Here is a 14,508-nt window from a genome sequence, read left to right as displayed (position 1 = left end):
CATGGACTTCAGTAAGGCTTTTGACAGGGTCCCACATCAGAGACTATTGAGGAAAATTAAGGCCCATGGAACAGGAGAAATTTTTTCCTGGATAGAGGCATGGTTGACAAATAGGCAGCAGAGAGTTTGCATAAATGGGGAGAAATCAGAGTGGGGAAGCGTCACGAGCGGTGTTCCACAGGGGTCAGTGTTGGGCCCCCTGCTGTTCACAATCTACATAAACGACATAGATGAGGGCATAAAGAGCGACATCGGCAAGTTTGCCGATGACACCAAAATAGGCCGTCGAATTCATTCTGACGAGGACATTCGAGCACTCCAGGAAGATTTGAATAGACTGATGCAGTGGTCGGAGAAGTGGCAGATGCAGTTTAATATAGACAAATGCAAAGTTCTAAATGTTGGACAGGACAATAACCATGCCACATATAAACTAAATAATGTAGATCTTAATATTACGGATTGCGAAAAAGATTTAGGAGTTCTGGTTAGCAGTAATCTGAAACCAAGACAACAGTGCATAAGTGTTCGCAATAAAGCTAATAGAATCCTTGGCTTCATATCAAGAAGCATAAATAATAGGAGTCCTCAGGGTGTTCTTCAACTCTATACATCCTTGGTTAGGCCTCATTTAGATTATGCTGCACAGTTTTGGTCACCGTATTACAGAATGGATATAAATTCTCTGGAAAATGTACAAAGGAGGATGACAAAGTTGATCCCATGTATCAGAAACCTTCCCTATGAGGATAGACTAAGGGCCCTGAAACTGCACTCTCTAGAAAGACGTAGAATTAGGGGTGATATGATTGAGGTGTATAAATGGAAGACAGGAATAAATAAAGGGGATGTAAATAGTGTGCTGAAAATATCTAGCCTAGACAGGACTCGCAGCAATGGTTTTAAGTTGGAAAAATTCAGATTCAGGAAGGATATAGGAAAGTACTGGTTTGGTAATAGAGTTGTGGATGAGTGGAACAAACTCCCGAGTACAGTTATAGAGGCCAGAACGTTGTGTACCTTTAAAAATAGGTTGGATAAATACATGAGTGGATGTGGGTGGGTGTGAGTTGGACCTGATAGCATGTGCTACCAGGTCGGTTGCCGTGTTCCTCCCTTAAGTCAATGTGACCTGACCTGACTAGGTTGGGTGCATTGGCTTAAGCCGGTAGGAGACTTGGACCTGCCTCGCATGGGCCAGTAGGCCTTCAGCAGTGTTCCTTCGTTCTTATGTTCTTATGTTCTTATCTCAGTGTATATACACTGAGAGGTGACCGTGGTACGCCCACGGACCTTCCTTCCAACCAGGTATAGTTACCAGCATCACAGTTGACCACTTCGATTCTTTCGACCTTCGTTCTACCTTGACCATGCTTTCGCACGTCACAGGACGAATTGGGTGGCAGCTATCATCCAAACTACCTCGACCCGTGATGGCAGGCCCTCACCCTGTTGCTGCCCTCCTCGACCCGTGATGGCAGGCCCTCACCCTGTTGCTGCCCTCCTCGACCCGTGATGGCGGGCCCTCACCCTGTTGCTGCCCTCCTCGACCCGTGATGGCAGGTCCTCACTCTGTTGCTGCCCTCCTCGACCCGTGATGGCAGGCCCTCACCCTGTTGCTGCCCTCCTCGACCCGTGATGGCAGGCCCTCACTCTGTTGCTGCCCTCCTCGACCCGTGATGGCAGGCCCTCACCCCGTTGCTGCCCTCCTCGACCCGTGATGGCAGGCCCTCACCCTGTTGCTGCCCTCCTCGACCCGTGATGGCAGGCCCTCACTCTGTTGCTGCCCTCCTCGACCCGTGATGGCAGGCCCTCACCCTGTTGCTGCCCTCCTCGACCCGTGATGGCAGGCCCTCACCCTGTTGCTGCCCTCCTCGACCCGTGATGGCAGGCCCTCATCCTGTTGCTGCCCTCCTCGACCCGTGATGGCAGGCCCTCACTCTGTTGCTGCCCTCCTCGACCCGTGATGGCAGGCCCTCACCCTGTTGCTGCCCTCCTCGACCCGTGATGGCAGGCCCTCACCCTGTTGCTGCCCTCCTCGACCCGTGATGGCAGGCCCTCACCCTGTTGCTGCCCTCCTCGACCCGTGATGGCAGGCCCTCACCCTGTTGCTGCCCTCCTCGACCCGTGATGGCAGGCCCTCACTCTGTTGCTGCCCTCCTCGACCCGTGATGGCAGGCCCTCACCCTGTTGCTGCCCTCCTCGACCCGTGATGGCAGGCCCTCACCCTGTTGCTGCCCTCCTCGACCCGTGATGGCAGGCCCTCACCCTGTTGCTGCCCTCCTCGACCCGTGATGGCAGGCCCTCACCCTGTTGCTGCCCTCCTCGACCCGTGATGGCAGGCCCTCACCCTGTTGCTGCCCTCCTCGACCCGTGATGGCAGGCCCTCACCCTGTTGCTGCCCTCCTCGACCCGTGATGGCAGGCCCTCACCCTGTTGCTGCCCTCCTCGACCCGTGATGGCAGGCCCTCACCCTGTTGCTGCCCTCCTTGACCCGTGATGGCAGGCCCTCACTCTGTTGCTGCCCTCCTCGACCCGTGATGGCAGGCCCTCACCCTGTTGCTGCCCTCCTCGACCCGTGATGGCAGGCCCTCACCCTGTTGCTGCCCTCCTCGACCCGTGATGGCAGGCCCTCATCCTGTTGCTGCCCTCCTCGACCCGTGATGGCAGGCCCTCATCCTGTTGCTGCCCTCCTCGACCCGTGATGGCAGGCCCTCACCCTGTTGCTGCCCTCCTCGACATGTGATGGCAGGCCCTCACCCTGTTGCTGCCCTCCTCGACCCGTGATGGCAGGCCCTCACCCTGTTGCTGCCCTCCTCGACCCGTGATGGCAGGCCCTCATCCTGTTGCTGCCCTCCTCGACCCGTGATGGCAGGCCCTCACCCTGTTGCTGCCCTCCTCGACCCGTGATGGCAGGCCCTCACCCTGTTGCTGCCCTCCTCGACCCGTGATGGCAGGCCCTCACCCTGTTGCTGCCCTCCTCGACCCGTGATGGCAGGCCCTCACCCTGTTGCTGCCCTCCTCGACCCGTGATGGCAGGCCCTCACTCTGTTCCTGCCCTCCTCGACCCGTGATGGCAGGCCCTCACCCTGTTGCTGCCCTCCTCGACCCGTGATGGCAGGCCCTCACTCTGTTCCTGCCCTCCTAGCTCCCATACTAAGCAAGAGTCTATAGAAACTTCCTCCCCTCCAAGCCATTTTTCAGAGACATTCTTGGACGAAATTCTTTTCTTTCCAAACATCGTCACTGCTTGCCTTACTGGCACTGGACAGGCACCCGAAGTCGGTACCTGACCAGCCGGGCTGTGGTTCGTAAGTACACTTGCTGTCAGCAGTAACAGCTTGGTTGAACAGACCCTGATCCACCGCTAGGCCTGGTCACAGACCGGGCCGTGGGGGCGTTGACCCCCGAAACCTTGGACATTCAGGGGCAAATTGAATTCCAGATCCTCCCAGTCACCATAGTGGAAACATTCCGCACAGCCTGAGGTCAGAGGCGCTCTCTAAGCAACACTTCCAATCTGAACTATGACTGTCGGCAGCTTCCTGTCTCCATTTATATAGCAGGTCAACTCTTACAAGTGCAGGAATTGCTCCCAACACCTCAACAATGTAGATATTGCTGGCATTTTGGCCACCTAGCCAAATATTTTAGATAACCGGCAGAGTGCCCGGTCTGCTGTGCAGCAGATCATAATAATCCATCTCGCAGCCACTGGTCCTACCCGTGAAGGTCATCCTGCACATTCCCATCGTTGCTCGGTTTTCTTAAGAGAACGAAGAATCCGTTGTCTCAAGAAAGAGCAAGTTTCTCATCCTCTGTAGCTTTAACCCGCCTCCAATACTAAGGAAAATTTCCACGACTTTCCCACTTCAGAGCAACTCCGCGCCCTCAAGTCTCTGTTGTCTCCTCTCCTACAGTCACCCCCCTTTGTCCAATCCTTGTGAAGTCTTCGCTTATGACGTTTCTACCTCTTTACCTTCTCAAATTCTTACTCCTTTGTCCTTTTACCTTTTCCATGTTTCTCCACCCATTTAGTCTTCTCCGACGAAGCTGGAGAAGGTTACGTGGGTGGAGAAACAAAGACCCAAAGCTCCCCAAGTCACCAAAACTCCCTTCCATACTCTTGTTCCTCTGTGACTAACATTCCACTACATCTGTGTGTTGTCCCTTGCCTCCTGTGTCTGTCACCCTCTCCCCTCCCAGATTCCTTTTTGCAAGGACACCGCTACCCTTTCTCTATCTACCCAGATTTTGGCAGCTACAATTGTCTCTCTACTCCACCTGCCTCTTCCTCTTGCTACATGCTTCCTGCTGCCTCCTTATCTACAGAAACTGAGATCAAATTGGCTTTTATTAGGAAGACAAAACCTGCAATAGACACCGACCCACCTTCCTTCCCTTCATATTCTCACCCTCCACAACCCCGTACATTTACTCTTGATCAACATCTTCCATAATTACCCATAAATCGCTTATTTCTAACTTATTGCCACCATCAAACATTAGCTTTACTGACTACCCTAGCCCGTAGCTACTGTTTGCTTTCTGTTGACGTTGTCTTACTATTTACTGCTACTGGCTTTATTACATTAGATACCAGAGGTCACGGGGGGGGGGGAGAGGGGGGAATATCTGAGTAGCTCAAAAAGTTGCTCTCCCACTCCCCCCTCCCCTCTGTTTATGTCTGTTTACAAGAACCGAAATTACAATTCACTGTTGGCCTTTCTATCTCTGGCTATGTATTGTTGCGTTCACTTGATCCTTCACCCGACGAGACATTGAACGAGAGTGCGCTTCTTGTGTGAAATAACGTTACTTATTCTCGACTTTTCATTCCAACTTCTCTTCATTATATTGCAGCCCGAGTCTACTCAGGCAAGTGTTACAATGTCTGCCCTTTGTATCTGTCTCCATTACCCCCATTATCTATCTCCGACATCCATTTTTTTTATTTCTTCTTCCATATCTCCGCTTTTTTTTTATTAGACAGTATTAATGTTCATTATTTGCTCTGGGGAGTATCTCACTGACTCTCGTGGGGACCAGTTAAAGGCTTTTCTCACTTCTCTCCTGCTCCATGTTGCGTATTTATATATATATATATATATATATATATATATATATATATATATATATATATATATATATATATATATATATATATATATATATATATATATATACATATGTGTGTGTGTGTGTGTGCAAAACAACCACTGTGAAAGGATAGAGAAATTCCAAACGCTTTTGTGACTACTCACATTAGTAGTATATATATATATATATATATATATATATATATATATATATATATATATATATATATATATATATATATATATATATATATATACCATAACAGTTATCATTTCCCCTCTTCTCTTTATTTCTCCTTATTATTAAGGTTTACTAGTTTATATCCTCATTTATTACACCCACTTCCTCTCCGTATTTAGTCTTTACTATCATTCCTTACTTTACCTGCCCTTCATGTATACCCTGCATCTTTTCCCTCCCGCCTTTTGAAGTTCCGACGGCTCATGTTTGCTGCTTCCCACTTTTGTTTGCTTCTGACCATTTCATGTTTGCTCCTGTCCACTTTGTTTGCTCCTGTCCACTTCATGGTTCCTCCTGTCCACTTCATGTTTGCTCCTGCCCACTTTGTTTGCTCCTGTCCAATTCATGGTTCCTCCTGCCCGCCTCTAATTGCGAAAGCTCTCTCACCTGCTGTAACCTGTCACTCTGGTTTTACTGAGCATTACCACTTTCATTTTGATGTTATTGTAATGTCCAGTAATGGTACTGACTCCCAGGATGGTGCTGGCTGTGTGGACGTCGAGTTAGGAGACAACTTTTGCAATGTTTTCAGGTACGCTGCTCAAGGTTTAGCAAGTTTGATATCAGAGGCATTCCGGAAGGCTGGGAATGTGTTCAACAACTTGGGTCATAGGACACCTGCACATTCAGATTGTTCCTAGAATCAGTGTTGAAGGTTTGAAGCCAGTTGGATGAGGCATTCTCGTGTTGTGAGCGAAATAAAGATGAAAAGTTGGAAGAAGAAAAAGGAAATATCTGGGAAGTACTTGAGGGTCCTCCCTGAGGGTAAGTACTTGAGGGTCCTCCCTGAGGGTAAGTACTTGAGGGTCCTCCCTGAGGGTAAGTACTTGAGGGTCCTCCCTGAGGGTAAGTACTTGAGGGTCCTCCCTGAGGGTAAGTACTTGAGGGTCCTCCCTGAGGGTAAGTACTTGAGGGTCCTCCCTGAGGGTAAGTACTTGAGGGTCCTCCCTGAGGGTAAGTACTTGAGGGTCCTCCCTGAGGGTAAGTACTTGAGGGTCCTCCCTGAGGGTAAGTACTTGAGGGTCCTCCCTGAGGGTAAGTACTTGAGGGTCCTCCCTGAGGGTAAGTACTTGAGGGTCCTCCCTGAGGGTAAGTACTTGAGGGTCCTCCCTGAGAGTAAGTACTTGAGGGTCCTCCCTGAGGGTAAGTACTTGAGGGTCCTCCCTGAGGGTAAGTACTTGAGGGTCCTCCCTGAGAGTAAGTACTTGAGGGTCCTCCCTGAGGGTAAGTGCTTGAGGGTCCTCCCTGAGGGTAAGTACTTGAGGGTCCTCCCTGAGGGTAAGTACTTGAGGGTCCTCCCTGAGGGTAAGTACTTGAGGGTCCTCCCTGAGGGTAAGTACTTGAGGGTCCTCCCTGAGGGTAAGTACTTGAGGGTCCTCCCTGAGGGTAAGTGCTTGAGGGTCCTCCCTGAGGGTAAGTACTTGAGGGTCCTCCCTGAGGGTAAGTACTTGAGGGTCCTCCCTGAGGGTAAGTACTTGAGGGTCCTCCCTGAGGGTAAGTACTTGAGGGTCCTCCCTGAGGGTAAGTACTTGAGGGTCCTCCCTGAGGGTAAGTACTTGAGGGTCCTCCCTGAGGGTAAGTACTTGAGGGTCCTCCCTGAGGGTAAGTACTTGAGGGTCCTCCCCGAGGGTAAGTACTTGAGGGTCCTCCCTGAGGGGAAGTACTTGAGGTCCTTTCTGAGGAATTCCTGTTAAAACTTTGATCAGTGAAAATAAGAGTACTGTTGCCTCACCTGTTCTCCATGGTGACCTTCAGGAAGCTGTTGGGGGAGTTGCCTCTGATGTGGGCATGTCCGAAGGCGTCAGAGTGGGCATGGCTGGGCATCAGATTCACTTCCACCAGAGCCTCCGACCACTGCACCTCCTCGCTCACCTCCGGCACTTCCTGCTGCGACTGATGGGAGAGTTTGAAGGGTGTTTGGGGTGAGGGGAGAGTGAGAGCAGTATGAGTCTGCCACCAGCTGCGCCAGCTGCGCTGGTGGCAGACTCATCTGTAAAAACATGCATTTGTGGTTACAGTGATGGCCCATGCTAACCTCCCTATGGTGAATAGAAATATACATAGTTGGATGACTCTTCTTAGAGCCACCTGTCCCAGTGGCTTACACTCTGGCCTAGAGTTTTAAGACTCACTCTCCATGGGTTCAATCCTCACTCGTTCCGTGGTTGTTTTCATGCTAGTTCTCCGTGTGGGGGGAGAGGACGGAAGTATTTTCACACACACACACGAGAGTAATAATTTCCTATTTCACACTTCATAGTTCTTCAACTTGATAAGCTTAATTATAAAAGAATTCTGATTGTCATGTACAATTTTAAATCAAAGGGAAGGAGATGGGTGGAGGAATGAGGGATAGAAAAGGATGGCAGGGAAGGATAATGGAGTAAAGGAAAGTAATGGGGATATTTGGATGGAAGAGTTGGGGAAATAGAAGACTCGCTTGATAGAAAGAGGGAGAACAGAAGAAAGGGAGAAAGAGTGGATGGGGAAGAAAGAGAAAAGAGAGGTTGGAAAGAGAGAGAGAGAGGGAGAGAAAGATAGCTTGAGAGTCTCACCTAATCATTGAAGCTACGTAGAATAGGATCAAGGGAAAGGGGGGGGGGATGTAACTTCGCTAGTCAGAAGACTAGGGAGGCTAAGTTATGTACAAACACAAATTAGCATAACTGTAATCAAACTTGCTGTTTCAGCTTCTTTTAAGGGAAGAATCAAACAAAATGTTAATATCTGAAAAGAAAAACCTTGAGTTGTCTAGCATTTTTTTTTTTCAGAAATTTCGCCTGTACAGAGTCTGAGAAAAGAAGTTTGTGGGAAGGTCAGTTACTCACCTGGTCAGGTCAGCTACTCACCTGGTCAGGTCAGCTACTCACCTGGTCAGGTCATCTACTCACCTGGTCAGGTCAGCTACTCACCTGGTCAGGTCAGCTACTCACCTGGTCAGGTCAGCTACTCACCTGGTCAGGTCAGCTACTCACCTGGTCAGGTCAGCTACTCACCTGGTCAGGTCAGCTACTCACCTGGTCAGAAGTAAGAACAGCAACTGTGGCTGCCAGCACCGTCACCACCAGCACCAGCTCACCCTCGTGTATCCCCATCACTGCAAACTACGTCAACTTTTCTCTTCGATCACGTCAGAAACGCCAACGTCTTCGCCAACTTTCCCTTCGGCTACGTCAGTAACGCCAACTTCGCCAACTTTCCCTTCGACTACGTCAGTAATGCCAACTTCGCCAACTTTTCAATCGGCAGCGTCAATAAAACCAAATGACTTTCCAGTGTGTTTACGTCCACTTCAACTGCGTCAGTGTCTTCCGTCCAGCTGAGCTAACACCGCCACCTGTACCACCAGAGGACAAATTACAGTCTTCCATAAGCATGAAATTATGTAAAAATTGTGATGCCATGATAGTTATGATACTTGAATGATACCTTATGTCAGTTTAGCTCTATTACCCTGGATTATCATGTACTATCTGGGTGTTGGAAGCGAAGATAATAAGAAGGTTCTCTCCCTACCCTCTACTCCCTGTTCGATGCTGGCAGTGACCCCATGGAGTGGAGGGTGGGGAGAAAACCTTCTGCTTTACTACCCTTGCCTCGGACGTCTAGGTAATACATATTTCTTAATCTAGATGGCAGTAGATAGTTGTTCTCAGTAGATGAGTTGTGAGAAGAAGAGATGGAGAGAGGGAGAGATGGAGAGTGGGAGAGATGGAGAGTGGGAGGGAGGGACGGAGGGAAAGTGGGAGGGAGATAAAAGAGATTCAAAACAAAAGATTGTGAAGCAAAAAAAGAATTCCAAAGGCTTTGCACATCTCCCGTCTGTCCATTAACCAAACCAGAGAGAGAGAGAGAGAGAGAGAGAGAGAGAGAGAGAGAGAGGGTGGGAGGGAGAGAGAACCGAGGGTAGCGTAAGGGATTGTCTTGGTGTCCCTTTGGGGTCCTCCAGTGTGGAGACAGTCTTGCTGGGGACGCAGCCGGGAGTAACAATGCTCTTGTCTACACAAAGGTCAGACGGCCATACGTCAAGACCTGGGAGGGGAGAGTCTTGATTGTTAGGACCTGCTCCTTCAGGCCACTAGGAACTACAAGACCTGGGAGAGGAAAGAGTTGATCGTAAGGACCTGCTTCTTTAGGTCACTAGGAACTACAAGACCTGGGAGGGGAGAGTCTTGAGCGCTAGAACCTGCTCCTTCAGGTCACTAGGAACTACAAGACCTAGGAGGGAAGTCTTGATTTCTAGAACCTGCTCCTTCAGGTCACTAGGGACTACATCAAGACCTGGGAGGGAGAAAAATTTGAGTTCGACAGTTAGCCAGGACCCAGCCAACCCAGCTATTAAGACAAAAGCAGCAAGGATTATAGGGTACTCAACAATATGAATCCTCACCAGTGATTAACGCGCTGCCAGCAACATCCTCACTCTTTGGCTATTGAGTAAAAGCCTTTATCCTTGAAGCTTGAACAAAACCATATTTCAAGGAAGTAGCCAAGGTCATCATTAGGGATCTGGATTCAAGGGTCCTATCCCTCTGCTTGCAGAGACGAACATCAGGCGCTGTCCAAGAAAGGCAGGAGAGAAACCAGCCTCTTTGGCTACAATCACACCAAGGCACAATTCAGGAGAGTAGGCAGCATCCCAACACCATACAGAACAAGAAACCTCTCATGATGAGCAGAGAAGCTGCCTTTTCTCTCTCCTTCACGAAGAAGGCAGCACCCACCAGGAGTTGTATGACCTTTACAAATTTAGCGCTCCCTTATACTACTACGACTACTACTACTACTACTACTACTACTACTAATAATAATAATAATAATAATAATAATAATAATAATAATAATAATAATAATAATAATAATAATAATAATAACAATTTTCATTTAGAAGATGCTGAGAATGTTTGGGTATTCTGCAAAACTGTGAACACCCGCAGTGTGTAGCTGCACTGTTCTTTATTACAGTTATATTATGAGAGCACAGCCTAGTTATGCTTTCACGACACAGAATGGGTTGTATAGATGAGATAATGAACTGGTGTGAGGGGATAGTTGGGTTAATGGAGGTAGAATTGACAGTAAGCCAGTGGGATGATGTAGGGGTAAGTGAGGTGAGGGCAACGTTGTGTATGGTTGGGTAGATGGGGTTTGAGGGTTATTGGGTGGTAAGACAGTGGGTGAAGAGACAGTGGGTGTCGGGGTGAAGGAGGTAAAGCCTGGAGGGGAAAATGGTGGGGTTATTTGTGATGGTGATGATAATGGCAGTTTGCGGAGTGTAAAGTTGGTTTGAGCAAGGAAGGGCGGAGCGCTAATGACCATGTTGACAGCGGTAATGACCCGTAATGATGATGCTCCTGGTCGTTGGAGTAGTGCTGCTACCCACATTAATGAAGGGAAAAGGGTTAATGGTAGAGGGAAAAGAGGATGATGGTTCTCTGATGAAGAGGTAGTGGTAAATGTGATTATAAGGATGACTGTGATAACGCCAGCTGGTTTGTGTACAGCTGGGAGTGAACCCTTGACCAGTTGATAACAGGGATGAGAGGTCTTAATAACAGGTGTTGGGGCTATTACTGCTGCTGCTCTGCAGTTGCTGGTGGTGGTGGTGCTGCTGCTGGTGCTCCTTTGCTGTCGCTGCTGCTGCTGCTGCTGCTCCTGCTGCTGCTGCTCCTGCTGCTGCTGCTCCTGCTGCTGCTGCTGTTGTTGGTGGTGGTGCTGCAGTTGCTGCTAGTTGTGCTGCTGCTGCAGGTGGTGAATATATCTGAGAGCAGCTGCAACAACAGTGTTTCATTAAGGTGAAGAGGACGCTCCGGACGTCACCTTTGTGATGGAACTTTTAATTAAAGGAGTGATTCCATGTAACTGTCTTTTTCTTGTGCCAGACGCTCGCCTCCACACAAGTCTGACATCTCTAGGTCAGTAATGATGTATTTCTGTTTGATGATATTGAATTCCAGCTACGGCGCTCTCTTGATCAGTATACTCACCTAATTGTGCTCATCTAATTGTGGTTGCAGGGGTCGAGACTCGGCTCCTGTCCCCGCCTCTTCACTGACCGCTACTGGGTCCTCCATGAGCTTTATCATACCTCGTATTAAAACTATGTATAGTTCCTGCCTCGACTACATCGCTTGCCAGACTATTCCACTTCCTAACAACTCTATGACTGAAGAAATACTTCCTAACATCCCTTTGACTCATTTGAGTCTTCAGATTCCAATTGTGACCCCTTGTTTCTGTGTCCCATCTCTGGAACATCCTGTCTATGTCCACCTTGTCTATTTCACGCAATATTTTGTATGTCGTTATCATGTCTCCCCTGACCCTCCTGTCCTCCAGTGTCGTCAGACCGATTTCCCTTAACCTTTCTTCATAGGACATTCCCCTTAATTCTGGAACCAGCCTTGTTACTAACCTTTGCACTTTCTCTAATTTCTTGACGTGTTTGACCAGGTGTGGGTTCCAAACTGGTGCTGCATACTCCAGTATGGGCCTGACGTACAGAGTGTGTGTGTGTGTGTGTGTGTGTGTGTGTGTGTGTGTGTGTGTGTGTGTGTGTGTGTGTGTGTGTATGTGTGTGTGTGTGTGTGTGTGCGATCTCCTATTTGTGTTGGAATTTGTCGAGTTTTAGCTCCTGACCCCGCCTCCCAACTTGTCACTTGTGTCAGTAATATGTACTCCCATAAGTGTTGGACTAGTCTCGTTGCAAACCTTTGCCATTTTTCAAGTTTTTGACATGCTTGATCAGGTGTGTGTTCAGTAATGATACTGCATACTCCAAGATGAGGCTGACATATGTTGCACGAATATGTAGTGTCGAGAATGATTCTTTGCTGGTATTCCTAAAAGTTAATTTTAGATTCGCTAAATGCGCGTTTGTTGCATGTATACTTCGGGCAGATTCTTAAGTATTATAAGTAAGTTTATTTAGGTACAGGTATATATAGGTACAGTTATCTTACATAGTTTATCAAATATATAAATTGCTTAAGATAACACAAAAAAGTCAAAGTTACTTGTTTCCATTGGGGTCCTTGTAATATCTTAATATTTAAAGCCTAGCAGTAAGTTACAGCAGAAATCAGTCATGATTATAACTTTAAAGGACAGAACAGCTAAGTAACTCAACTGTTTGAAAATCAGTTACAATAAAAAGCGGTTTAATAGGAATTAAGTAAACTGAGTTATTTACATGAATATAAAGAGAGGATCAGCTTACAATAATAGGTGTGGAAAATTGTATTTATCTGAATGTAACTAATTATGTACATAACAGTAAATGATAACAAAGATAATTATTATTTATCAATGTTACATAGACAAGTAGGAATTTCGGACACCTAGGTCGCAAAAAATGTCCCCCTTCGATACCTACCACTGTCATAACCACAAGTTGCTCTGGACCTATTAATTAAATGAAATATACATACACCAGGATTACTGGTAAATATATAAATTTGTGGACTGTATATTAAAAATAATAAATGGTTATATATATACACAATTAAATAACAGAAGGAAAATATATCTTAATATCACTCACCAATTTGACTGGATATTAAGTTGTATCATACTCAGAAAAACCTCACTAACTAAATTTATGAAAACACTGGCCAGAATTATGCACAAATCTAGAGAGCTTATCTGAGGAGACGATTCCAGCCAGTTCTGGCTTGAGTGGCTGTTCCCCTAGTAGGTCTTACTACGATTTCATCTTCCGGCATCATTTGGTCTGCGTTATCTTCCATATCACTCGTGTTACTTTCCTCAGATTTTCATTTACGTTTGGTTGAACAATTAATTCCAAGGGAATCAATTTATTAATTGTGCATAAACTTTCCTGGCCACGACTCAAAACTTTGACATTCCTGACAACACCTTGTGCATCTGGATACAATGTCAATACTTTGCCCAGAGGCCACAATGTTCGATGTTGTTCAGTGTCAATTAACACAATGTCACCTGGTTGAATGGTCTGTCGATTTACTGCCTCTGTCGCACCATAAAAGTGTTCACGTAGTGTAAGAAGATATTCCTTACCCCACACATTAGACCAATGATCAATTACTTTATTTAACATTTTAAATTTATTACACAACACTGCCGCATCATTGTAATCTTCATCACTTTCTTCCGGATTATCTCTATAGACAGGGGCAGCTTCCAATTTCCTTCCACATATTAGGTGAGAAGGTGTTAATACATCTCCATCAGGTGTATCACTCATGTACGAGAGAGGCCTATTATTTATACGATTTTCTGCCTCCACTAACACTGCACGGAATTCTTCCAAATTAATTCTCTTCCGGTGTAGTACTTTGCGGAGACACCTCTTCACTGTGCCTACCAGTCTTTCGTACAGCCCCCCCTGCCAAGGGGCTCTAGGAGTAATAAATTTCCAGGTACACCCTCGCTGGGTTAACAGAGATTGAACATCGTTACTATTATTTAATTCTATCAAGTGTTGAGCACCTGCTACACAATTTGTGGCATTATCCGAAATCATCAACCTCGGACAGGATCTCCTAGCTGCAAATTTTCGAAACAGCTGTATAAACTGTTCTGCAGACAAGTCCTGTGCCACTTCTAAATGAACTGCCCTAGTAGCAGTACAGGTGAACAAACAAACATACACTTTCAGTGGAACACCATCTGAAGTACCTGTTAAAATTATTGGACCACTATAGTCTACACCTGTTACATCAAATGGTTTCACTAATTGTACATGCTCCTTTGGCAATGGTGGAGGACCTGGGTACATACAGGATCTGGCATCCACACGGCGACATATTACAAAAGATTTAATCACCCTTTTTACACTTTGCGATCCTTGTGGAATCCAGAAAGTTTCCCTAATACAATTTAAGGTATCTTGTACCCCACCATGCATTACATTTTTATGGGCATTTAGAAAAATTAAATTTGTTAGATGATGAGTTTTGGGCAGTAAGATAGGGTGTTTAGCATAATCATCCAATTCAGCATTTTGTAACCTACCTCTGCACCTAATTACATTGTTCTCTAAATACAGCCCCAATTTCTCTATTATGGAACCTTTCACAATTTTTCTTTCCATCAACAATTTAATCTCATTTCCATAGATTTCCTCCTGTACCCTCTTTATCCAATATTCAAGAGGATGTGAAAACTTAAATGAAATATTCATCT

The 14,508-nt window shown here is 46.8% G+C and overlaps 1 protein-coding gene across 4 annotated transcripts in view; it reads right to left on the bottom strand.

Annotated features, from left to right (window-relative positions):
• LOC128688312 (A disintegrin and metalloproteinase with thrombospondin motifs adt-1-like) overlaps nt 1–14,508 on the bottom strand; it is a 77,786-nt gene that overhangs the window by 44,378 nt on the left and 18,900 nt on the right. For 2 of the 4 annotated variants that reach the window (XM_053776076.2, XM_070086658.1), the window contains exons 2-3: nt 8,358–8,677; nt 7,073–7,233 (exon numbers count right to left, since the gene is read on the bottom strand). In XM_053776076.2, coding sequence (XP_053632051.2) covers nt 7,073–7,233; nt 8,358–8,435 — 239 coding nt within the window. In that variant the 5' untranslated portion in view covers nt 8,436–8,677. The remainder of the gene's footprint in view (nt 1–7,072; nt 7,234–8,357; nt 8,678–14,508) is intronic. The other 2 variants (XM_070086659.1, XM_070086660.1) reach the window with 2 other exon arrangements.

Source organism: Cherax quadricarinatus, chromosome 19 (genome assembly GCF_038502225.1).
Source record: "Cherax quadricarinatus isolate ZL_2023a chromosome 19, ASM3850222v1, whole genome shotgun sequence".
Taxonomy (NCBI): Eukaryota; Metazoa; Arthropoda; class Malacostraca; order Decapoda; family Parastacidae; genus Cherax; species Cherax quadricarinatus.
This window is presented reverse-complemented; position numbering and strand designations above follow the sequence as displayed.